This window comes from Zonotrichia albicollis, chromosome Z (assembly GCF_047830755.1).
Source record: "Zonotrichia albicollis isolate bZonAlb1 chromosome Z, bZonAlb1.hap1, whole genome shotgun sequence".
In the NCBI taxonomy this organism is placed as follows: domain Eukaryota; kingdom Metazoa; phylum Chordata; class Aves; order Passeriformes; family Passerellidae; genus Zonotrichia; species Zonotrichia albicollis.
The window spans coordinates 41,498,268-41,524,419 of record NC_133860.1 but is presented as its reverse complement, the minus strand read 5'-3'; the positions used below and the strand labels follow the sequence as shown (position 1 = coordinate 41,524,419).

The following is a 26,152-nucleotide window of genomic DNA, read 5'->3' as shown; positions in this document are numbered from 1 at the left end:
CTAGTTTCCACTCAAAACCTTTTATTCTATTATTCTATTATGCAATTTATAAAACAACAGCTGTCTTTACTGGAAAATTTTGAAGTATCAAATCCAACAGAAAGTAAAAGCTAAAGGGGTGTATACCAATATCCAGGGTAACAAAATTCACAAGACTGAGACATAAGCAACTTAAAACCCATTTTTTTCTTCTCAGATTTTCTCATAAATAAAAAACAAAATATGATCTTTATGGTAGTGATTGTCATGTCATAAACTTTCCTACACCAGTGTCATGATCAACTCTCTGTTTCAAATAAAACAAATCACAGAGACTCCAAGTAAAGCCCTCATAGTAACACTTCACTTCATATCTTAAATCCTAGAACCAATGAAAGGAAAATTATTATTCAACAATAAAAAGCAATTAAAAACATCTAAAGCCAGGAAATAACTTTAAGATTTTTTAACAATATACCACAAGTATCTTTTACTGGTGACAAAAAACATATGGAAAGCCACTAATTAAACTAATTGTAGGTAAATTCTGTGAACAGTATGAATAACCCTGTAACAGCAATTCAAAGTAGCATAATTTTGATAGCACCTTCCAAAATTATGCCCTTTAACATCTCAATTAACTTTATATCAGAAAGTTAAAGATCATAAGTGTGAGAATCAATATTCTCACAGTCATATTTAATCAAGAAAATTATTTATGGAATGAGGGTAATAACTAACTGAACCTCTTAGTGAAGTGGGACAGGAAACATATCAAACATACTTGTTCTTTACATGAAATTAAGAAATATCACAGACATTGAACAGTGATTTTTGCAAAAAGTTGTAAAAATTTAATCAACTTGTTTCCAAAGTCTGCTGGGTTGGCAGACCATAAATGATTCTGAGAAGAGTCACACTCATGAGTTAGAATCTCAAAGTATGTTTCAAAGGACAACTATAATCTCCTCTATTTAGCTTATTAAGATTAGGTAGCAAGGTGACTTAATCATGGTGGACTAACTGTTTTTGCAGTGATATGAATATTCATTATCATTGGAAGACTTCTCTCAAAAGACATCTAGTCCTAATTAACACGACAATCTCAGGTTAGAAAGTTAATATTCTGTGATCTGATTAACATCACAATGATTCAGCATTTTTGTCATTCTAAAAAGTTACCTGTATTTTAAAATCTGATGGGAATAATCTAGCATACCATACTTATAATGTCGTATCTATCCTGGAACCCTGCCGGGGCAAAAGCCCTAGAAATGTGGTGTATAGTTGTCTACTTTTAAAATGTGAGACTCAAAAGAAAGAACAAATCAATGAATCAATAACAAGTATGACTTTCTTTGTAGATCTGTTCCATAAAACTGTACCAATAAACTGCACCAGTTTGTGCCACCCTAACTGTTGAGAGTTTTAGCATCAAGAGCTAGCATCAACTCTGGTAGAGTCATCACATGCTATGTAAGTTGGATTCAAATGCTCTCATACTTTTTCTAGTATTTTGTTTGTCGGTGTTATTTGCAGCACGCACTACAATCAGTTTAGGTGTAACACTTACAACCTAAATTAAATTCAAAATAGATCCATCACACTTCTCCTAGAGTTACTAAAAGGTATTTTCACCAGCTTTACAGAGGTGTAGATTTTACTCTTCAATCTTTTAAATTTTTTAAAAATTATATCATTTGTGATTTAACATTTTAATCAAAAAAGAATTTGTCATACAGCAGCATTTCGGCTCTGAAGCAGGGGCTTTGTATTTCGTAACAGCAGTCTGTGATCTGGATCCATAGTATAGGTGGTTTTAAGTTTCTGTTCCTTCTCTTTCTGTTCTTCATCAGATTCATAGAAATTATTTTCACTGTATTCATCCACCACTTCATCAACCTATCAAAAGACAAAAAGACACGGACATACATAGAATATTTGAATCAACAGGTTTTATTCATTAAGGAAGTAACGTACAGCACCACAGTTTCATGCAACATTTATGTATGGTTTTTAAAAATAGCTTTTGGCTTTTCTACCCATTTGCTCTAAACAGTACATGCACTGACATGAGAACCTCATTAAAAATATAAGCAAAATTTCCTTAAAAATAAGTTGTACTGACATATGAAATATCTTTACTATTATTCAACAAACTATTTCAGGTATTTTTTGGACTTAGAGCCTATGATCTAAAATTGGAATTTCTAGAAAATAACTTGAAATTAAAATAACATATAGGTCTTCAGAAAACTTGGAAAGGCTGCATGCCTAGGTCAAAATTCAGGAGTAGTGAAAGAATCCATAAAAATGTCTTTAGTAGAGGTAGGAGGATGGCGGGACGGAGGAAAGAAGTAACAATGAATTAAAACCATCATTTTATTCTGGTTTTTATTACAATTTGGACGGACACTGAAATTTTTTTAAGAAGAAGTAATATGAAGAGAAGTTTCATTACTTTATGCCAATTTTGCTCTCAGTTTTTTACAGGATGCCTAGCAAACTCGGATATTTTATGCAATAGCAACTGAAGTACTTTAATTTCCTTACTTCTCTTCCCACAATTCTTTGTGGCAGTCACATTCTAAACTATAAACTCAGGATGCTATATAAAGTCCTGTGGTAACTGAATTCCTCCCCTGCCTGCAGGACAGGCAATGTGAAAGGAAACTTCCCGATCCCAGTGCACCACAACCTGCACTGAAGAAGCTTCCTCTAACAGGAGGTGGATAATTCAATCTGCATTGATTCAGTCTTCAATATCCTCACCTTGACTGCTAACAGGCATGTAGATCAGTACTATTGAATTCAACAGAATATTGAGTTTGAAAAAGTATTTAACTCATTAATAACTGTTACAAAGAAACAGCTTGAGCTCTCAAATTTCTGACTTCCTTTTTTTTAAAGAATTATTTGTTTGGAACATACTTGGAGCAGCAGAGTTCCAATAAAAAGCAGCATATGCCTATTATGAAAACACTTTTATTTTAAATCTGATTAAGGTCCTTCTTCATACCACAAAAGCAGAAGTATTTACATGATCTTTACTAATCATGTATTTTATTGTAATTTAAAAATATTACTCTTTTCTCAGATCTGCTAAGATCTGGTAGGAAATAATAATGTTCCAGACCAAGGATGATGACAATACCCAGGAAAATTATTTTAATGAACTGAAATTCATCAAAATCAAGTTGATGAACTCCTAATTATTTAGAATCTGTAGTCAAAAGGACCCACTAAGACAAACAGGACATGTAATAGTGCATGATTTTGCTTTCCTATCCACATTGTGATGGATAGAAAAGCAAAGTATTATGCAAAAGAGTCAGAAGACTAGGCTAAAAACCTGCAACTCCTTGGTGTACAAGAATTGTTATTTCAAATTCTATTAATCATCCCACACATGGAGAAAAGTTACCAGACAATGTGACAACACTCAATCACAAAAAACCCCTTAAAGTCTCACGCTGACCTACTGACTATATTTAATGCCAAAATGATACAAGTGTAAGTTCAGAATCATAGTATTATTTGGGTTGGAAAAGGCCTTCCAGCTCATATAGTCCAATTGTTAACCCAACACTGCCAAGTTCATCACTAAATCATGTCCTGAAGTGCCATGTCTGCAAGTCCTTTATATATCTTTAGGGTTGCTGACTCTACCCCTTCCCCAGGCAGCCCATTCCAGGGCTTGACAACTCTCACTGACAAAATCCTTTCCAATATCCAATCTAAATCACCCCTGGTACAATTTGAGGCCATATCCTCTTGTCATGTTGTTTTACCCTGACCCAGCTACAACCTCCTTTCAGGTTATTGCAAAGAGTGATAAGGTCCCCACTAAGCCTCCTTTTCTTCCAGTCACTCCTCATAGGAGTCATGCTCCAGACTCTTCACCAGCTCCATTGCCCTTCTCTGGAATTGTTCCAAGATTTCAATGTCTTTTCTATCATGAGGGGCTCAGAGCTGGACACAGCATTCCAGCTGTGGCCTCACCAGTGCCCAGCACAGGGGGACAATCCCTGCCCTGGCCCTGCTGGCCACAGCATTGCTGATCCAGGCCAGGATGCCATTGGCCTTCTTGGCCCCCTGGGCACAGCCTGGCTCATGTTCAGCTGCTGTCACCAGCACCCCCAGCTCCTTTCCAGCCACTCTGCCCCAGCCTGTGGCACTGCCTGGGGTTGTTGTAACCCAAGGGCAGGACCCAGCACTGGGCCTTGTTGAACCTCACACCATTGGCCTCAGCCATGATCCAGCCTGCCCAGATCCCTCTGCAGAGCCTTCCTGCCCACCTGCAGATCAGCACTCCCACCCAGCTTGGTGTTACCTGCAAACTGATTGAGGGCGCACTCAATGCCCTTCATTATGAGTCATCAATGAGGGCATTAAACAAGATTGGCCCCAGTAATGAGCCCCATGGAATAGCATAGGTGACCAGCCACCAGCTGGATATAACTCCAGACATCACCACTCTTCTCTGAGTGGCCATCCAGCAGCTCTTTTAACCAGCAAAGCATACATGCATCCAAGCCACGGGCTGCCAGTTTCTCCAGGACAATGCAGTGGAAATATTTTCAAAGGCTTTACTAAAGTCCAGTTTGACAACATTCACAGCCCTTCCCTCATCTACTAAGTGAGCTACCCTAGGAGCTTAAGTTTCTCAAGCAGGACCTGCCTTTTACAAACGCACGCCGGCTAGGCCTGATCCTCAGGTTGTCCCACATGTGCCATGTAACAGCACTCAGGATGACCTGCTCCATCCATATCCTTGCTCACCACTGAGGTCAAGCTGACAAGCCTGACTTCCCCAGATCCTCCCTTGAACCCTCTGTGTAGATGAGTGTCATTTTTGCCAACTCCAATGAACTGGGATCTTCATGGTTAACCAGGGCTGTTGCTAAATGATGGAATGTGGCTCAGGCTCCGGCTTCTTCAGTACCCATGGATGGATGCTATGTAACCCACAGACTTTTTTGTGTGTAAGTGGTGTAGCACACTATTTCCCATTGGATCATGGGGGCTTCATTCTCCTCCTGATCCTCTCTGTCTTACAGATCAGGGGCTGGGTACCTCAAGAACAATTGGTTTTACAATTATTGCCCTCTTCACTACAGAAAAGGCACCTGTGTTTTCCTTATCCTTAATACTTATTTCCCCCTGCAGTTTTCCTGGAGCACCTTCTTACTTCTCTGACAATGAAAGGCTCTGTCATTTTGTCATCACAGTGGCCCAGAGAGCCTCCAGTCATCATAACCCATCACCCACCAGTCCTTCTCTGCTCACAAACAACAGTTCCAGTAGGGTGCCCTACCTTGTTGACATCCTGACCAGTTGTGTCAGCGCATTATCTTCCAGGAACCTCCTGGACTGGTTCCTCTCCACTGTATTGTATTTTCAGCAGGCATCTGGTAAATTGATAATGAAGACTATCGGCTGTGAGACATCTCTCACCTGCTCACAGACTATTTTATCTGCCTCTTCAACATTTCTTTCATCTTCCTCTTCCAACTAGCTCAGAAGTCTGCATTTACCTGAGCAAGTCTGTTTAGACATGCACTAGGTTATACTTATAATTTCTGCTATCACTGCATAGCTTATTTCTAAATAGAACACAATTCTAGGATTCTCTTCACTCATTCTAAGCCTAGGCAGAAAATCTGAAACTAAACTCAGACACAATAAATTACTGCCAAAATTTCAGGCCACCAAGCTGAAACCTCATCTTAAGACATCTAGCTGAATTGTTGCTCTGTCCCCAGACAAACCTTGCAGTACAAGTACTGAAGCCTGTACTACAGAAAGAGATTGGGACAAGCAGTAACTCTTTTATGAAGTGGCACAGAACCAGTTGCTGGAGGGCAAGCACAAGCAAAGCCTCTTGGTTCTAACAAAAAGGGAAAGCTTTGCACAGTGATCTTAGAAAGCACCTCATGCTCAACAATAGTGCTATGGTGTTCTGGAGAAGAAAAGCGACCTCAGTGGCATTACACTGATACTAGGCCTTCATCTTGAATCTCAATCAGAAAAAGCAGGCATGGGTAGAGTATAATGGAGATATAAATACTATTAATGTTAATATTTTTTCCTGTCAGCAGAGGACTGAAAGTAAGACTCTTACACTGGAAGATGAAAGTCTGTTTTAACTTTTTAACTAAGTAATTAACTATTGAATCAACAACTGACAGATGATTTCCTATGCACTTATTCTGTAATCTTCACTGTCTATAGTGCACTACACTAGACTGAGTAATATGCTTCTTCACACATCCCTGAAGAAATGCTAAATATGGGCAACACACAAATTTTACTTTCACAGATGTCTAATTAGAACTCAGACTGATGCTAACCAGTATATATCAGCACCTTTATCAGAAATAAAACCAATCCTGTAATCCTTTTTGACAATAGAGAGATAGCATGAGCGTTCTGGAAGTAGATTCAAATGTTCCAATGCTTTCTGTTGTCATTTCAATCCCTTTAGATGCAGTTTCACAGCTGATTTAAAACTAATCAGTCCAACGTAAGTTTATTGTTTTGTTTGCTTTTTGAAAGGATGTTTTATTTTCACCAAGAGCAGTAAAATGATCTGTCTAACTCTGTGGTCATAGGATCACTAGAACTACTGGATTTTCAAAAGCACTAGGTGGCAAAGGAAGAACAGAAGAGTGGCAGTTTTTAGTTAAACTCCATTAAATACACTTAACTGTTTGTAGTAGCACATAATTTAATTGTGCAGTTAATAGCTTTTCTAAATTGCAAAATGACTAAAAAGTTCAGAACCCTGGGAGAATAAAATGATTAAAAACTGAGACCACAGTATTCCAGACTAGAATTTGCAAGTAGACTCTGTGCATTCCCCATCTATTATGATTTATTCACAGCAGAGAAGTGAGTATTTTAGTGTGGAAGAACATGCATAATTCTTTTTTACATTATTCCAGACATACAATTCAGAGACATCCTCATAAAGTATTAACAGCTTAAATGAAGAATCAGGCAGATAGCTCATTTACTTAGTGACTTTAAAAAAAAAACGCTAATGGAATTTGCTAACATTTAACTGAGATTTTGCTAGAAGTTACATTTAATATGGCATAAAAGTTGAGAATGTGACTTCCATTTAGGGTCAAAATACTACATTTGTAGTATTATGTGAATACTACAATTACCTCCAAACAGAGCTTCATACACCCACAGACTGAGTTAAAGCTTCAATGACATCCAAAGCATGAACACACAGTATTTTCCCACTTTGCCAGCCTTAACTCCATCTTGTGTGGAAAAAATGATTCAAATATTTGCATTCCTTGGTTAGGTATAAATTATTTGAAGCTACAAATTTCAGTTTCTTTCCTCAGTTTCATACAGAAATACATTCACAGCTTTCTTTTGATGCCTGTAGTAAAATCTTTAGCAAATAGGATTATCACTGTCTTCCAGAGACCTTTCTAATATTTCCAAGAACTGTTCTTAAGCGAATTTTGGATAAACTAGATTTTGAAAATAAGAATAATTTTGGTACTAGTCACTATTTGGTGACTGACTGCAATACCACAAACTACTTTAGCCCTCCAAGATCAGTATTCACCTGCTGAATGAAAAACAGTTTCCTTGAAAAGGGAAAATGGAGGATAATCTATGAACAGTTTGCTACTTAAAGCATTAATGCATTTCATAAGATAGAGCTGAAATTTTGATGCTGTATGTGAACATACCTACCTAAAACCTTCCACATGCTTTATAGATGAGTTTCAGAACACCAGAACAGATCTGCTGTTGCTTAGTATATTAGCTGTGAGAAGTTTCTGACAGAAGACCAGACCTCAACCAATCACACTTATTAACAGACACATGCTAATAGAAGTATTCATCTTCTCCACAACAGCAAAACCTTGAATATGATTCAGGTTTCTCAGCAGAGATAAAGCTTGACAAGAATTGTTAGCGGTCTTAAAAAAAGGCACAACCTCACATGATAAAAACACTTGAGACAGTAGAGAAAGTAAAGTGTAACCGACATAATTTGCAGCCTGGCTGGAGAGAGGCTTTAGAAGGCACAAGCAAAGTTTGATAAGTTTGGCTTATTAAGCCAAAATGAGTTGAAGAGATAAAGAATAAAGGGACCAGATCCTCTGCTCCATAAGTAATAGTTTTCTTTCAAGTACTAAACAGCCAGCAAAAAGTATACTGACTCATTCTAAGGTAAGCTGCAATTTATAACCACTTGTGTGATAAAGACTTGTGCTACTGTGAATGGCCTGACAGAATATAGTAATGACTCTGATGTCCCTGTAGAAATAGGGAAGTATTTCAAATGCCTAAGTGTAAGCCTCTAGTGCCATTTTATGCTCCCTTGAACATGAAAAAAAATCTGCATGGAACTGGGAAGACTCTGTAAGTATGGAGCCTACTGGAAATCCATAAAACTGAATCCATAAAACTGAAGACATCTGAAGACAACTGAAGACAAGGGCATCCTGTAGCATTTTGAACAACACTGGACACCCAGACATATTACAGAATTATCCTAACCTAGTCTGTCTAAAGGTTAAAATTTTCAGATACTTAGCCTTCCATAGGACAAAACTATCCAGTAATACTCAAAATATTTTCCTGTTTAAAAATAGTTACGGAAACATTTTCTTGTTACATTGAAAGAAAACAATTTTCAACACCTAACAAACTCCTGATGCTCATGCGTTAAGAACCATTGGAAAGGAACAGGCTGGGGATTACAAGACAAATAAGAAACACTGAGTCACAGAACCAGGATGCAGGATGTTACAGAAATGATTACAAACTGTGCCTATTCCTGAACGGACAGAAAGCTAGTGTCTTGGCTTTCATTAGACCAGAACAGTGTGTTCTGTGTGGTCTTGGACACAACGCATTTACAACTTTCAGCAACAAAGTTACTTAAAAGTGAATAAGAATTTTAGAAACTTAACTTATCACTTCTACCTCACAGAATATAAAAATATTCAGGTAATAACTAGTGGTCTGGTATATGACCAGAAGAATTTGTAAGAAGGCTTCCTGAACAAACAGTCAGTTATAGGATCTCCAGAATGCAATGATCAAGGAGTGCACAATATAAATAATAACGCACAGCCTATATTATACATACAAAATATCAATACAAAATTATCACATTACCTAACATTGCATTTTGTCAGTCTTCCAAAGACTAGATCTGTTGTTCCTATGCAAGTCTAAAAGCATTTTCACTTAGGCAAACAATGGAATGAGTTGAGTTATACAAAGAGATAAACATGCTTTCAGTTAATAAAAATTAAAGTATTAATGGAAATTCCATGGGCAACTTCAAGGGCAAGGCCTTTTTCACTAAAAGGACTTGTATTTCAAGTCAGCTTACCTTGTGATATTAACCTCTGGAGTTCCATGTTGCATACCCAGCAAAACATTTTTATATTTCTTAAGAAAAGCTAAATTTTTTTGCAGCTAAGGACACACAATAAAATTCTACCAGTCTGAGAAAATTTCATTTGCAATTCAAAAAAGTTTTCTCCATAAAAAACTTCCAATTTTTAAAAATAGTGAGCTTTGATACTTAAGCTACACAAAGGAACTAAGACACCTACTCAGTCTTGAGAATCTGACTAAGGCAGGTGAAATTTAACATTAAAGTATTTTCATTTACATAATTCTTAGTTTCCTTCAGCATATATAAAAGTTACATGGTCGACAACACATAAATCAAGTTTTATTTGTAGTCTACTAATAATATTATCATGTATACAATACCCTGTATAATACCAGTTCAGATGAGCATGTTTATTTCATTCTAGTAAAATTTTTTGAAACAATATGAGTATGTAAACACATTTATACCTGAAAGACTTAAAATACTTCAACTCAGCCTTGCAGAGGCTTTTAAAAACTCACTTAGCTAATAACATAATTTCTAAATATAAACTTGAAAAGGTAATGAAATAAAAGCTTAATGAAAACAAAAAACCCCAAAACTATAAACATCCTTAAGACAACCCATATTCACAAAAGTTTTATACTACACCTCTGAGACAAGAGCATCACATGCATGGAAGCAGGGGTCTGAGGACAACTGAACATTAATTTTTTGCACTATATCACAACTACAGTAACATCTCTGATAAGTAGTTTCATAGCAACTTATGTGAAAACTGAAGGAGTGCTCATTCTCATTTCTCTAAGAACCAGCAATTAAACCTAGGACTGATGTCTGAAAAGAGGGGCTAAGACTTAAATATGCTGCAGTAATGAACATCTTCCTTCAGCAACCTCAAATGTGCAATCGGCGTTGTAATAGTCTTGTGACATTTGCAGATACAACTAAAACAATCCATTATCATTTTTAGATCACTTTCATTTATTCAAAACAATTCCATACTCAAAACAGAAGAGAGATATAAAACAGCTTAGTCTTACCAAGAAAAAAACCCTTCCTCCCTTTGGGGAAAAGGCCCAATGACAATGAAAAGACTAACAGATGAAAGCAAAGAACAGAAAAAATATTTAGAGCATAAGAAAAGAGGAAGAAAGTACAAGAAAGAACAGGAAAGGATAAATTAAACATTGCAGAATAAAACTAAGAAGGAGAAAAGATTAAGGGAAGAAAAAGGATAGCATTTGCTTCTAGCTGAAAGTTCACTCTTTTTACTCTCAAATACAAAAATTAAAGTGGAATTTGGAATTTTTATTCAGATGTTTGGTTAAATGTTTGACCTGTTTTTCAAATTTTTTTTTAAAATTTTGTATCAATTTATGTATCTGAAAAGGCAGTATAAGACATCAAGATAGCAAGCAAATGTGAACCAACTGCCAAGCAAAAATATTCTTCCACAGGGTTGCAAAGTAAGTGAACCATGAAGAAAACCAGTTAATAAACCTTTATCTTTATTAACCAGTTAATTGTTTGTTAGTTTGCGACTGCAACCAGGAGAAGGGTACTACATGCTCTAGAATTAGTAGCCACCACATCTCATGACTTATAGACAGGGTATGCAGGGACAGGGATGATCCCAGAGCTTCAGAACTGCACATCACTCATGCTGCAATTCCTGTATAGAACTGCAATTGCTCCCAGTGCTCTACTGCAGTCGAGACAGACACATGACACTCGAGATTCACGAGGCAACAGCAAATTTTACAGAGCGCAGTTCCCTTTATGCAGCCGTCGAAAGCCCGCGCGGCTAGTCCTGACTGGCTGAATTTGGCTGCCAGCTGGCTAACTGGCCAATAGCTGTCTGCATCCCTAATGGCCGAGACTGGTTGAGTTCTAATCAGGGTTATCCATGACTGTGAGGCCTCCAGGTCAGCTGTTAGCCACCACTGCGCTCCTCCTTTGCTACTGTTCTGAGTACACATTCCACTTACATCACCATGTATATATCTTAAAGAAACTCAACTGCCTTTCCTCTCAGAAAAAGATACATGATTTTAAAAGGTAAAGTCAGTGAGAACGTTTCCCATATATGGAAACATACTCATACATTTCTTTTAATTTTCATGCAGCTTTAGGGTTGTTTACAGCTACTAAAATGTTTATTCAGTATTTAAATGATATTGGAACTACAGCCATAGCTCAATATGTTAATTAGGATACTCAAATTTTTAAAACACAAAATTATCCTAAATTGTTGAAGAATGATAACTGTACTTGTACTTAGATTGGCAATCTGAAAGGTGGCAGTTTGCTACCCTTACTAGAGAGTCTGACATACTCATCTAAACAACATCAATAGCCATTAAATACTTCATTACAGATTTTTTTCCCCTCCGCTGCAAGTAGGTAACTATGCAATGCCTAAGTACGCAAAGAAGATGAAAGCATCTTAAAACATCTGCTGATTTACATGAGTGGGATTCTCACACTAACAACTGGTAGTGTACTTATTCTACTGATAAACAGATACGCTGTTCTAATTCAAGCCTCAGTTACTCCCACTCTTCTCGGTACATGGTACTGGCACTTTCCCAACAATAAAGTGCAACAGACTTGTGCGTACACTATCAAAGAGAAGAATGATCCAAATAATCTGAATATTTTGCACATTTACTATACCCCATGGTTCTTTAGAGAGCTGCCGCTACCAGTCAAGAATTCTACCTGATATTACAAACAGAAGTGTACAGGCTCAGAGTCAGGAACCTAAAGCTTTCTCAGAGCAGAGGTCTCACCTCACACACATCTTCCTCACACAGCAGATAAAGGTTTATTTTCACAAAGTAGCTAAACAAGTTTATTCTAAAATTCTTCTAATTATCCAGAGAAAATCCTGGTACAATTATGAAAAGGAAATAACAATTAGCAAAAGTTACTAGACAGAGAGATAATATTTTAAAAACAGATGCCCAGAACAAAATTCATGAGTATTCTGGCACCCAAGAAGGCCTCAAAGTTCATACAGAGTTCAAAGTTAACACAGAGTTCATCTCATACAGTTTACATAATTTTCTATGACCAAGTAGAATTCAAAGGGCTAGAATTAAAGCTAGAAACTTTAGTGGCTCATGAGATGATGGGGATCTGTCACATCTAATATTTAAATTAAAATTATTAGCAGTTACACAGTTGATATTTCGATTTCTGTAAAAAAATATTTCTTTCCTTCTAATTAATTTTTGTTTCCCTAAGTCAGAGAAAATTACCTAGACAGAGATAAAACCAATTTTAACAACTTATTTGCAACAGATAGCTAGAATGCCTCTTATCCTGTATATATACATAATAAAAAGAAACTCAGCCTGAATCAAGAAGATGAGACTACAGTACCGCATGGAAACATGGAAACGTCGCTGGCAAATTTGTAGAAAAACAAAGGGTTCCTTTCTTAGTTCGAGTTGATCCTGCAACTCTGTCATGGGACTAACAGAAACCACAGCAAAACATTCTGCTGCAAAGACAAATGGCATTTTTATCTGCAGATTATACTTCTGATACCAACAGTACGTGCTGAGCAGCCACAAAACAAAACAAATCAGAAAATTACTGCACCCAAAATTTAACCCTTTTGTCAGCTTTTCTTCTGCTGGAAGAGTTTTTTTAATCCAAACTTTCCACAATCAGCTTGAGGTAGTTTTTCTGTTAAAAATCTATGCACTAATTATTCTCATCTTACTAAGTAGGGCACACAAAAGGAAACAATAAAATTGATCTGACAGTAAAATAGCTAGCTAGTCCATTATATGCCCCAAACACTTCACTAAATATCTTCAAATAAATGAATCTTACATTAAACATTAACCCCACCTGGTGCATATCTAAAAGAAGCTGGTCAGAGAGTACTGCCCTCTGATAAAAAGGGAAACAGTAACTGAATCCAGACTGCCCCAATTCACACTGAAGATTCTGATGGATATATTAAAAAAGGAAGAAATAAGCAACATAAGAAACTTCACTGTAAACTAGTTTTCCTAATATAATGTTTTGCTCTTAGCAGCCAGCTTATGGTCAAGAGTTCTCTGGTTTCACAATCTTTTAGGGCAGGGGAAAAAATAAAATAAAATTTAAAACCCAGCAAGAATATCACCTGGTATATCTACAAAGAAATTTCACTGAGATGACAAGTTAAATAAGTAATACATACCATATCATAATTGATTTTATTCTTAAAGATTTAATGATATTCTGTATATTTCTCAAATACACATCTATGCCTCCTTACTGCAGAAGACCATAATAAAACTTGTAGATCTCCTACTGTGTTGGAAAACAAAAGAAGGAAAAGGCGTATTCAGGCTGATTCATTATTAAATTATGATATGCATACAAAATACTTTTAAAGTATTGTAACATGTTTAATTTTTACTGCTTTATCTATGTAACCCAGTTAACTGGAGGCCATTATTCTGAATACACCCCTCACTTCAGCTTATAAGAAGGGGATTTAGAAGTTTTATTAAGCTCTGCAGTAGACCAGCAGAACTGATTCAGGATGCTCATTACTGTTAACAAATTCTACAGAAGTAAAGGATAGACACTATTTTCTGTGTGCTGTGCTTGAAACTTTATCATTCACAATTACCGTTCCCTCAACGCAAACCTCAACACAGAGACCAAGAAAAAAATAAAACATCTAAAGCAGCTCAGCTGCTGAAGCATCAGATGCTCAGCTGTCTGAAGCACCTATTAGACACTGAATTCCATCACACAAAACCATGACCTTTACATGGCATACACTATGACCATGGCATACAGTAAGAACTCATAACTAAAAGATTCTGAGAATGTACTGCAAGAGCAGGAAACATTAACAAAATAAAACATTTAACAAGAGACAAAGAGATCACACAACAGCTGAGCCAGAAGGGACCTCAATATTTTGTCAGAACAATCAAGCAAAATAAATATTTTCAATCTGTTTCTTCCTCTTATTACTGAGAGCTGGGCTACTTTCCATGGTTCATGCTTTTAGATACATAGACATTCAAATACTTCATGTTTTTCTCAAAGAAGTCCTTATTCTTTCAGATTGTTTTCTTCATGCTTAATTTCCCTTTCAATCCCACCCAGCCCAACAATTATGCCAAATTCGGAGCACTTTAAACTGAGCAATACTTCAATAAATAATCCTACAATGTAAGCCTGAGACATGATTCCTATAAGTACTTATCAGGATCTTCATAATGACTGAAGCCCATGATCAATCTGAATTCACCATTCTTTTCCAATCCTTACTGAACACCAAGAAAGTTTATTTATGTAATCTTCAATTGTCTGAAATGAAGCTGAATGGCCCTGAGAGGCTCATTTGTTTTGCTAGACTGCAGCTCCTAGCTCCATCTTGCTTTATACAAAGACTGTTGAAACTTCTGATCAAGTCACCTGTTTTCAGAAGTTGCCTTCACAAATATCACACAAGTTTGGTGGTAACTGTGTACCAGGACAGCTGAAGTAGTTCCTACCTCCTGCGATCCTCATCTCCTTGCAAAAACAGGGATGGCTGAACAGCTTGAAAACCAGTTCCTGAACTGCTAGACTACAACCCAATGTACTCATGAAAACTACCAACAGCATTATTCTACACATCTTTATTTATTAGACAGCATGCTGTTATGGTTCAGGAGGTATTTACAAACAGCTTGGCAGTCCCAACAACTTCTACAACAACACTTAAGCATTTAAACATTTAAGCTGAAATGCATCACAGTTTTATCTGCTATCAAGTATTTTACTTCCCAGAAAACCTGGAATAGTTCTTAGCTGGTTTTAGTCCCAAGCAGGTGTTTTTACTCCAGAATAGGAGTGTCTTGTCTCATTTCAGCTAACACATGTTAAAGCAGAATACATACAGCTCATATGAAAAAAAGGTTATTCTGAAACTGCTATTTGCATGTAACTACCCAAAAAGTACCCCCTAGTATTTTAAGACAAATAGGATAAACCAAGGACATTCTTCCTTACTTCATTTACAAGTAGAATTAAAAATTATACTCTTCAAAGAATCTAGAATTAGGAATAAAAATCTAAGGATTCTTGGTTAATGGATAATTGCAACAATTTAAAGCATATTACCTAAAAAAAGATTTTTCTCCATAACTGGTAAGTATTCGAAATTTTCGTTTAGATTTCTAAATGCTCAAGAAATCAGTTCCAAACATTACACCATTATTTGTTAGGAATTAGCTTAACTAAAACAAAAACAACATATGCTCCTCAAAAAGTAAGGGAAAATTTTACTGAATAAAAATGCAAATATGCATTTTAGCAGCCTTGAATTTATTAATCTGATAGGTTTAATTTCCATTTTCCTGCATCAGCTTTATTTATAAAGTGTCGTGCCCTATAAATATGCTGTTATTTTCTATAGTCAAGCACCCTCTTAACAAATCTTCTCATTAATATGTAAATTTAAAGTCAATCGGTCTTCTCTCTGACAGCGCCATGAATTCCTAGTGCACTGTATAATCGGCTTTGACTTGGCATCCACTATTTATCATCAAAGATGTCAGTTAGAAAAATTATGGAAAATGCACTGCAATTGATATGACTGCAATCTACTTTGTCAACACTTAATTGTTCCTCAAATCATACATTTACATATAAACAGCCTAAATACTGATCCATAATGATGCAAATAAACTAAATTAAAAATCTCTTCTACTGCACAAGATGGCCCGTTGTATGATGAGTTCATTTAAGAATGTATTGACAAAGGCATGCATTTCAACTAGCACCACAAAAAAAATCTGCTAATTAAATTGCTGAGTAGGTAGACAAACTAAATTTTACACTGAAGATCTTGAAAGTGAAAACAAAGTGTTATTAATACTTTACTACTGATGACTAATTTAAGGTTGGCACAGGCAGTATTTTCACACAAATCTTTCCCATTCCTAGAGCAGAAGCCACAGCAGCAACTGCCATCCACCCAGTTTCAGTGAAAAAAGATTTAGTCTTAAAGGAACCAAATCCCATCAAGAACTCAAACCTCTCAGTCAAAGACAGGAGGTCATTCTCCTCTTCAACTTTCCTTTCGTCCAATTACAGACTAAAATTGTATTGTGGGACTAAAGCTTAAGGTAAAGCAGATTATCAATTTTGATTCTCTCTAAATATCAGAGAGAAGAATGTAAGTTGCCTTCTTCCAATAATCAACATGTAATAAACACTGCCTCAAGGACAGTAGGAAAGCATAACTTAAATCTCTTATTATCTAAAAATACTTTCCTTATTTTAAGCAATGTTATGGGAAGATGTGTTCTTACAACCAATTTACTTTTCATAAAAAAGGAAAAAGGTGTTTCAGAATCTAACTAGTAGCCCATACATATAATTCTACTTCAGACTTCTATTTTTGCTATATTCATTATAATCCCTGTTTTTTTTAGAAGTTAATATAATCATAAACTAAATCAGACTGAACTGCTTGTCCAAATATATTGCCATACAATTATTTTCACACAATAAATTACACATATTTTAACACAGAATGGCACTGCATTTCGCTTTTTTCCATGCTAAGGATATTAAAAGACAGTTTAAAGAACTCAGTGATAGAGTGATAGTTGGTGTTATTCCCTATTCCAATGCTGAAAAAAGGAATCTTAAAAAAATTGTTAACGTGCTACTTATAAATGACAATAATCTGCACTAAAATGTACATTTTTAAACATGAATGAGTTTCCAATTAAATGGTAAAACTTAACACTAGTAACATCCCCAAGCCTTTAATAAACACAAATAACCAGACTTGTAGAGCAATTTTAAACAGTTCTTTCCAGAAGTAATCTTTTAATTTAAATTGTTATTCAGAGTTAGGTCTCCACTGAAACAACGTTAACAGCATACGTTTCTTGAGCTGTGCCCTGTTTACCATAAGAAATGACAGAATTTGTGTCATGAACAACCTCTTTTTATAAATTTTTTGAAGTATACTCATATTTACACAATATAAATGAAAATAATCACCTCATTTTTAACATTTCACATTTTAAATACATATGTTCAAGTCTTCACACAGTGCCTCAGCACATTAACAAAGCCTAAACAAGCAGTGTAATGTTTGTTATGTAGTGATACTGAGTATCTGCAATATAAGTTTCAGCATAGAATGGCAAACATTTCTGATTTTGACTCATGTAAAATTGTCTAAAGCGAAAAGCAACATGGCTCAAAGAACCACAGAAAAAGGAATCTTTTCTGTGCCACAGGTAAATAAGAAAGGTTATACCCTGGAAGGAGAATTCTCAGGCTCTGAAGAAAGGTATATGCCTTGTGTTAGTGAAATTTTAGAGAGCTGACTTATGTATTTGATCTCTGCTTTTACTGAAGTCTCCAAAGAAATGCATCTTAAAAGACTAAGTAAATCCAACAATGGAAATAATTCAGAGTGCAGGCTCACAACAGTATTTTAAGAAATCATAAACTTACCTTCCATGGACTTAAAAACTGGGTACGCGCATACCGAGTTAACATGTGGATTATAACAACTTGACCCCACTCTTCCACATCAACCAGCAAGTTACAGAGCTTTCGGTAGTTCTTGTGAATCAGATCTATTCTATCTGGACACACTTCCTCAAACGCCATCACCACACTCCCAGCTACCAGCTAGAAAACAAAATATAACCCAGAAGGTCAGTATCAGGTATACAGTTAGACCACAAGTGAGAATCAGAATTAATACTAGCAATTATCAGCAATTTAAAATTATTTCTATTCAGCAAAAACAAACAAAACAACAACAACAAAAAAGTAAACCCACAGAAATGGTATCTTATTTAAAATAGAATTGGGGTAAGGTTATTAGAACAGAGAAAACACTTGCTATTTCTATTGCAGACATAAATCTTAGCTCCCAGTCCTGGAGACACAGTGCAATGTAAGCATAATTTTTTTTTTTTCTTACAGATACAGCTTCTAAATAAATTAACAGAGAACTTGCAATTAACTCAAAAGTAACAGGGAACAACAAGAAGTAAAATATATGCCCAGCAATATCTTTTGGGATTCTGTCAACACTGGCCTGGTCAAAATAAAGAAGAACTGGGCCAAGTTCCCCGGGCATTACTGGAATTCAAACTTCTCTCTCAATATGGCAAAATTAACTGTCACAGAAAATTTTATATTTAGAGTTTCATGAACACACTCCTCCCCCTCACCCCCCAAATAATTTCTGTCTGTTGTTTAGCACTTCCTTAACAGTTACATAATTGAAGGAATGCATCATTTATATCCTGCTATGTTCTCACACAATTTTTTGCCTTCATAAGAAACCTCTATTCAGGCATAAAGATCAACATGCTATGACTACAAAACAGCTTTGTTTTTATGAGAAAATTAAATACATTATCAACATTCTAACACCTCAAGGATAACTAAAATCTTCTGCCTGGGTATTTTCTTTTAAAATAATGGGAGGAAATGTATATTGGAGTTCCGGTTAAAATTCTGTCAGCAGGTTACTTTAACTGCAAGAAAAGATCAAAAGCTGACCATGCCTTATAAGGACATATAATTGTGTGCCTAAGATTAGTGTTCTTTCTTTTCTAATTGCTTTAATTAAGATTTGTTTTGTGTCAGAGTACATGTTAAGTCAAATAACTAAAATGATGATACTTTATATGAAGCAGCTGATATGTATGCAGTTAGCATGCATGCAGCACAGCCTTCTGGCAGCAAATTAATGTCATATTCTATCCGAGCACCAGGGATCTGCATTTCAACCTCTATAATTTCCCCAATGACTTAAAGTAAGCAATTAAATAGAAGTGCAGTTTATTGAAACAGTACTTTTTGAGAAATATTAAATACAATGATATTCATATGTTACATTTTTCTCCCTGTATTTGGCTGACATGTGGTTTATTAGTATGCGCTCAACATTACAACTGAAAGAAAACAGCACAGAAGATAGTCTTGCTATTATGCTAAACAAGTCTCAGGCTCTGTGGGGATTTTATGAATTACGAATAAGAATAAACGTGAAGTTGCATTTATTGTCTCCAGCCTCATCCACATACTGGTACCTGCTGGTCCCAACAAGAATGCAACTCATTCCAAGGAACAAAATCTGATTATTTGACAGAGCTAAATATACTTTACATCTAAAATAATTTGCTGTATCATATAAACAAAAGCTCTCTTTTATCTGTTGTTGCACTAAACTTTCTTCTTAATAATAGGTTACCGATAGAGCACATCTGTATTTAAAAACTGTGGAGAGCTGATGATAAGGTGGGTGCTCAAAGCTCAGCAGAAGGCGGTGGTTAATCCCAGACCTGTCCTGAGCAGGTATTCATTTAGGCCACAGAAGCTGTGAAGCTTTCCCATCAGAAAAGTGCAAAATCCTTTTATCAGAATGCAGAACTCTGAACTACAGTTAAGGTCAGCTTGCAGAGGACAATATGACAAACTTGAAGTTTTAAAAGACAGACATACTACTTTAAGACCACACAGAGAGACTTTTTGTAGGTTACTGTTTCATAGAGACAAGGGAGATTGATACATATCAGTTTATGACTATCAGAACAGTCTCAGTCTAATGCTTAAAAATACCCTTTTAGGTTCATAGGTGAAGGTCAACACAGATTTCCAACAGTAATTCTAAAGACAGCACCCTTGTCTTTTACTACTAGTAGTTCAGTACACACATTTTGCTGTATTTCTTTTTCATTTGGATATGATTTATCTTGAAGGCTGACCAAAAAATACATACAACACTAATTCAGATAATTTAAAACTTATAATATATCCTATAAACACTGCTGTTTTTTAAAAAGTTCAGTTACTATAAATAAAATACAACAACTTGATACAAAGAACGAGTCAAAATGGAATACAGGAATTTGAAACAATTACTAATTTCAAATTACATCTATCTCCTACTCAAGTTTACAATGACCATGCTGTCACTTGTGAGCACTTAGACATTAGTAAAAAAATTGAACCTATGCTATGAAATGCAAGAGGTGCATTGGATAAACAAGCACTTTATTCCTGTGGCAAGTCCCTAAATTTACAAGTTAATATAGGAACTGCCATTCATCATGACATTATTAAGATCATGCCTCTCTCCCCATTACTGTCTTTTCTAAAATTTGGCTTTTAATCCGAAAGTGGAAAAAAAGGTAAGAATGTGATAGACTGAAAATGCATTGGTAACAAGCAGATTTCTCTGAGAAAATTTTCTAAGGCTTTCTCAATAAGAGATTATTTTCTAGCCTACACTGTTTCCCCTATAGTATGATCCTACTATATATCTAAACATCAGGGAAACAGCTAATAATCTGTGTTTATTAAATGCTCAACATTCCATAAAAGTATTTAAAATTAAAACAAAATGATTCAATCAGAATATAAAACCAAAAAATATCAGTTTCTAAAAAACAGTCAGTTAATTTCCATCTCACTGTGTCAATAGTAGCTTTTTGTATAAGGAGAAGATATAAATCACTCCAACAAAACTAGCAATGAGCTCATCAAATTCAAATGCTGCTTTCCATTTATGTATTTTTAATATTAAAGCAATAAACATGGTTCATTTGTCTTCCACTAGATGCCACATTTTTCTGTGCTGTTGCTATGAACTTCAGCCATTAGCTGTGCTCCAAGGTAAACTATATGAACCATCAACAAAAGTGACACCCAATCTATGGAGTTCATATTTTCTCCAGATTATCTATGCTAGTTGACAAGCTGGTAATGAAAAAAATCACACTAAGCAAATGGTTCCTCTAATAACAATAAATTTTCTATAAAATTATGAAGGGTACAAAACGTTTCCTTGCATCTCTTTTGTCATGAATTCTAATTAACGTTGTGAAAACCTGAGAGTGCTGGGTCATCACAAGAAGTGCATCGAGGTTTGATTGATAATACAGTGCAAGTTGGCCCATGCTGCCACAATTCTTCTCTCTTAAATTAATGGCCACCCCATCTGCCCTAATCATACAGCCCAAATGATATTCCCCTTCTTATTTCAATTTTCTGGAGGCAAGGAAAGAGGAAAAGATCAGTCATTTATCTTCTAATAGCTGGATAATAGATCTATCACAACAAAACATCTGCACAAACTCAGTAATTTTTTCCACAAAATTGAAGCATTTACCATCATAAAATCAATAAGTTAAGAAAACATTGTCTTACCCACACATTTGGGTTCTAAACTAAAATATTACTTTATCAGCTGAAGACTACTGTCGAAGAGTACCCAGCTTTCTTTCCCCTTTATGCCTAAATACACTGCTTTAGTGTAAGAGTTAGATCTTCATCACAAAGCCATCACCAATTCCTAGGATGATCTTTTAATCAAAGGAATGTCACTGAGGAACAATCTGCACTTTATCTGGTAGCCATGCAGTCTGCAAAAGAAATCTCTATACTCACATATTTGCATCTATACTCACATATTTACATCTATACTCACATATTTGCATAAGGTCTTTTCACCCCAAAAATGTTAATGCAAAGTTACATGTTATTACTAATAGAAAATTATAACACCCGAACAAAATAATAAATTCATTATTAAAGAGGTATGTACCCATACAAAATAAAATATACTCAAAGCTACAGATGCAAATCAGCAATATATTTGGGCATTTTTAATATACCCATCCTCCATACAACTACATCCCAACTACATCCTGCCTTTCCTTTAGTAAGGAAGTTTTTAATATACCTGGGATACTTTAATTTAGACTGTGGAATGCAAGTCACAAGTTCTTTTTGCTTTACAGGTTTGGATAACATGCATGATTAATTTTCAATGCCAATATTCAATGCCAATATGGATTTTATTTTTCTTTAACCTGCTATAACTCAGATATCATTAATGAACTTCATTTTCATTGTTGTTTACTTAGCATTGTAAAACACACAGGCTGCTAACTACAGTCCTTCACAGTATCTTTTTCTTCCAAAAGGAACTTTTGCAACAAATCTTGCCTTAAACCCTATGCGTTAAAGCTAGGTTATCATGGAATAGAAAAAGAGAATTAGAGCGAAGCAATACAGAATAGACTAAAAAGAAAAGGGAACTAGTTTGCTCCAAAACACCCAGCTATACTTTCACATATGACTAGCCATATTACTTCCCGAGAAAAATAATTTTAGCATAGAATACAAGCATAGTCTTATCTTTCCTTCTACATAAAATTGCGTCACCTGCTCAGCTAGAGTGATTTACTAGAAAAACAAAAGGAGCAGGTATTCATGCTCTTGTACCTGCTTATAAATATGTTAGGTACTTGTTAACCAAGGGTAAAAACATAACTAGGAATTTATAAGCCTAAATAATAAAAATACTTATAAACATCTGTTTAAAATTTAAATACACTTGCAAAAAGTCACAGATTTGTTGATAGATTCTAATTCCTAAATCAGCTACCCTTGAGGGTATGTTAACAATGGCTTGCACTTGATATTTTTGCATTTTAGATTAACCAAAAGCTTGCGTTTTAATTGAATCTTTGTGTTAAGACAGTCTAGGAATAGAGTGATTTTTCATTTATCTCACCAGAAATTTTAATGAAGTGCTGGGTTAAGGTTACATCTCATCTCATTTTAAGTTTTGCTTACTTCAGCTTATATTAAAATTTACTACCGATTGAGATCCAAAAAAACCCCACATCTTATGCTGTCTAAAAATTATTTAATTTTTCTATAGTAATATTCTCCTCCAGATAATGCCTTGCTATTTCGAATGTAAAATTACTCTGGCTAATTGAAATACATTGAGTCTTTTCCGTGCAACAAAAACTGCATTAGAGACATACAACAGCATGTTCTCTCTGAAAAAACTTCCTGGTTTACAGAAATTTAGAGGCATCTACACGTATTAGCTATTTTATCTCTAACATAGAGATTATGGTAGTAAATTTCAAAAATCCTGCTTGAGGTCAAATAGCTATGGAAAATGAACAGATTTTGAGTAAAAGTTTACTTTTCAATAAAATACAGTGTCAAATATCACCTGAATAATATTAGACTGTTATGTACCTAGTTAATATTACTAATTACATTCTCCCTCCAAACATGGATCAAAAAAATCAAACTGATTAAAAGAAAAAATATTTAAAACATTATAATCAAAATAACCAATAATCAATCAACAGTGGATTATTTCAGATACAGTGGTTAACATACCAGTGGTTAACATATTATGGCTTGTCTCAGAATTATCAGCCCTTAAATACATAGAAATACAAAAAGTAACTTGACATTTCCATCAAGTGAACAAAAGTGGAAAACCATTGATATTCAACTAAGTCACTAGGACTCTCCAAGTCAGGTAAAAAACTATTTAATGAACATACTGATTCACTGACATTAGATTAGAGCTAGCAAGAGATGGCAACTAATATTAATGTAAGGGAACAGCTCTGCATTTAAGTAGAAGGAATCCAAAGGTCAGTGTCAAATATTTGTGGTTCCAGTTACACATTATCACCCTAGTGATTTCAGGCACTCTGACTGTCAAACAGAGAACATGAGCTGCAAAAAGCTGAGACATTCCACTAATCAATTCTTCAGCAAGACTGTAAAATACATAAAAATGACAAACACTTTTAGAAAGTATATTGAAGGAGCTTTCTCTTTTAGGAGAAGTGTATGAAGTAAAGCTTCCCTCAAAGAATTCAAAAAGATGAATCAAATTAACACAAATTTCCCCAGGATGCATCCTTATTAAACCTATAAAGTCGACAGCCTAAGGCCACACCTGTACTTAAGGACCACCACCTATAAGCAGCTGCATCTCCTCCAATTTTAAAGTCTGAATCTAGCAACAAATGTCACTCTTGATTTCCACACTGTGAGCAAACTGCTATTTTCCAATTAGGGCAAAGAATAAGCTTATTCAGATTGGAGTTACCGGCTAACAAAACTCTTGTGCACTATGCATGTTCTGTTAGTAAACATGGAAGCTTTCTGGGAATATTTAGTGGTACATGACAAAAGAGAACTACTTAAGATAAAGCTTTGCCACGCTAAAGTAGTGCTTCCAAAACGATGAAAGATTAATAGAGACTGATCCATTTTAGACCACCACAAGCTGTGGAGTCTGGGGTGAAAGAGCACACTTAGATGCAGAGAGCCTTAAAAAGAGGTATGTATGTTTTCTTTCTGAAATAATTAGTCTTCGTATTAGTTCTCAAAATCGTAAGACTTCTGAAGCTGAGATGTCAGCTCAGACAGGAATCAGGTCTCATTAGCGAACAGACAAAGAGGAATCAAAGGGAGCAAAAAGTTGTTGCAGTTAACCAAGTATGTCTCCAAACAAATCCAGCAGACCTAAGTCCAGTCTATCATTTTCAGCTACTGCTTCAGCTGATATCTTTATAAGTACAGGGTCCAATACACAGTGTATGCGCCCAATAGGCAATGAGCCCATTATCTCCCCATAAGTAATTCCAAACTCCAAGGAGATAAAAGATCCAAATCTACTCTGTACTTTTTTGTTAAAGTAAATGTGTAAATGACTAGGCATAGGATAACCATTTACCCTATGCTATAAGGCTCAGGATATAGAGTACAAATTCAGAGATTTTACTTTTTTTGGGGTATTTTTTAGCCCTTTATTCCTCCACTGGTACTAACAACCTAATCCCACATTCACAGACTGCATGTATACTATGAGCACAAACCATGAAATAAAATACATGAACAACCACTGCAGGCGCAGCTTCACAGGAGCTCAAAGGCCTCTGTCAAATCAAGCACAGATGCAGTCAGGAGACCTAACTGATTCACCGTCTGTTCAGCCACTATGCCCTAACACACCTCTTTCAGTAACCCTTCGGTGACACTTACAGGATGTCTTTTAGTCAACAGCACCTTTTATGCTCTGAACACCTTGACTGCGCTAGAAGAGGATACAGCCCTGGATACTGTAACCTGGAGGATACAGTTGAGTTACAAAAACACTTGGAAAACAGCAGATGAAGCAATACACTACCTGGTATCTAGTAAAATTTTCACATAGTCAAAAAGGATTAAGTAGTGATCTGAACAAGAAGAACATGAGAATGTTTTAATTCACAAATCTGGTTTCTCTTTGAAATCTAACTTTGATTCTTTGGTCAATTACCTTTCTAGTTCACAAGTGGGGAACTTATCTGCAAAACAAAATGAACTGAAGATTGTGGAGTAGATTCAGGAGTACATATGAAAAACCTGTAGCTATATAGGGCAGGTTAAATACAACAGGAGTGTTAAATTTACAGAAGTTATGTCAGAACATCTCTTATTTACTAGAGTGGAAATCGAGATACCGGCAAGAACAAACTGCACAGCAAATATAATTTTTAACATTCATGCACACTTCAAGATAGATGGATGTCAATAGGCACACTGGGCACCATACACAAGTAATTTATTCCTACACTACTACAAACTAACTGAAATTATCAAACTAATTTCCCAATAAAAAAAGTGCATATGAAAATTTATAAACACTCGCACACTGATTCATATTATTATATAATTTTGATTTTCAAAATAAAGTTTAAAGAAGCACACATAAAACACATGCTAAAAAAACTAATTAACAGCCTCATGATGCAAGTAAAACTACATCTTATTAAAGGATAGTCACTATTACATTCATACTATAAATGCATAAATACACAATGATACTTATGTCTAAAAACACACAAAGTCACATTGACAAGGGTTAGGAAAGTGTATTACTTACTGCTGAATGACAGCCTCAGGAGTAAA

The 26,152-nt window shown here is 35.4% G+C and overlaps 1 protein-coding gene across 6 annotated transcripts in view; it reads right to left on the bottom strand.

Annotated features, from left to right (window-relative positions):
- Window positions 1-26,152, bottom strand: part of AP3B1 (adaptor related protein complex 3 subunit beta 1) — a 153,891-nt gene that overhangs the window by 95,944 nt on the left and 31,795 nt on the right. For all 6 annotated transcript variants that reach the window (XR_012577999.1, XM_074532249.1, XM_014267994.3 and 3 more), the window contains exons 7-8: window positions 17,861-18,040; window positions 1,720-1,881 (exon numbers count right to left, since the gene is read on the bottom strand). Coding sequence is in view for 5 of the 6 variants with exons in the window: in XM_074532249.1 (XP_074388350.1) it covers window positions 1,720-1,881; window positions 17,861-18,040 (342 nt within the window). In the remaining variant the exon portion in view is untranslated. The remainder of the gene's footprint in view (window positions 1-1,719; window positions 1,882-17,860; window positions 18,041-26,152) is intronic.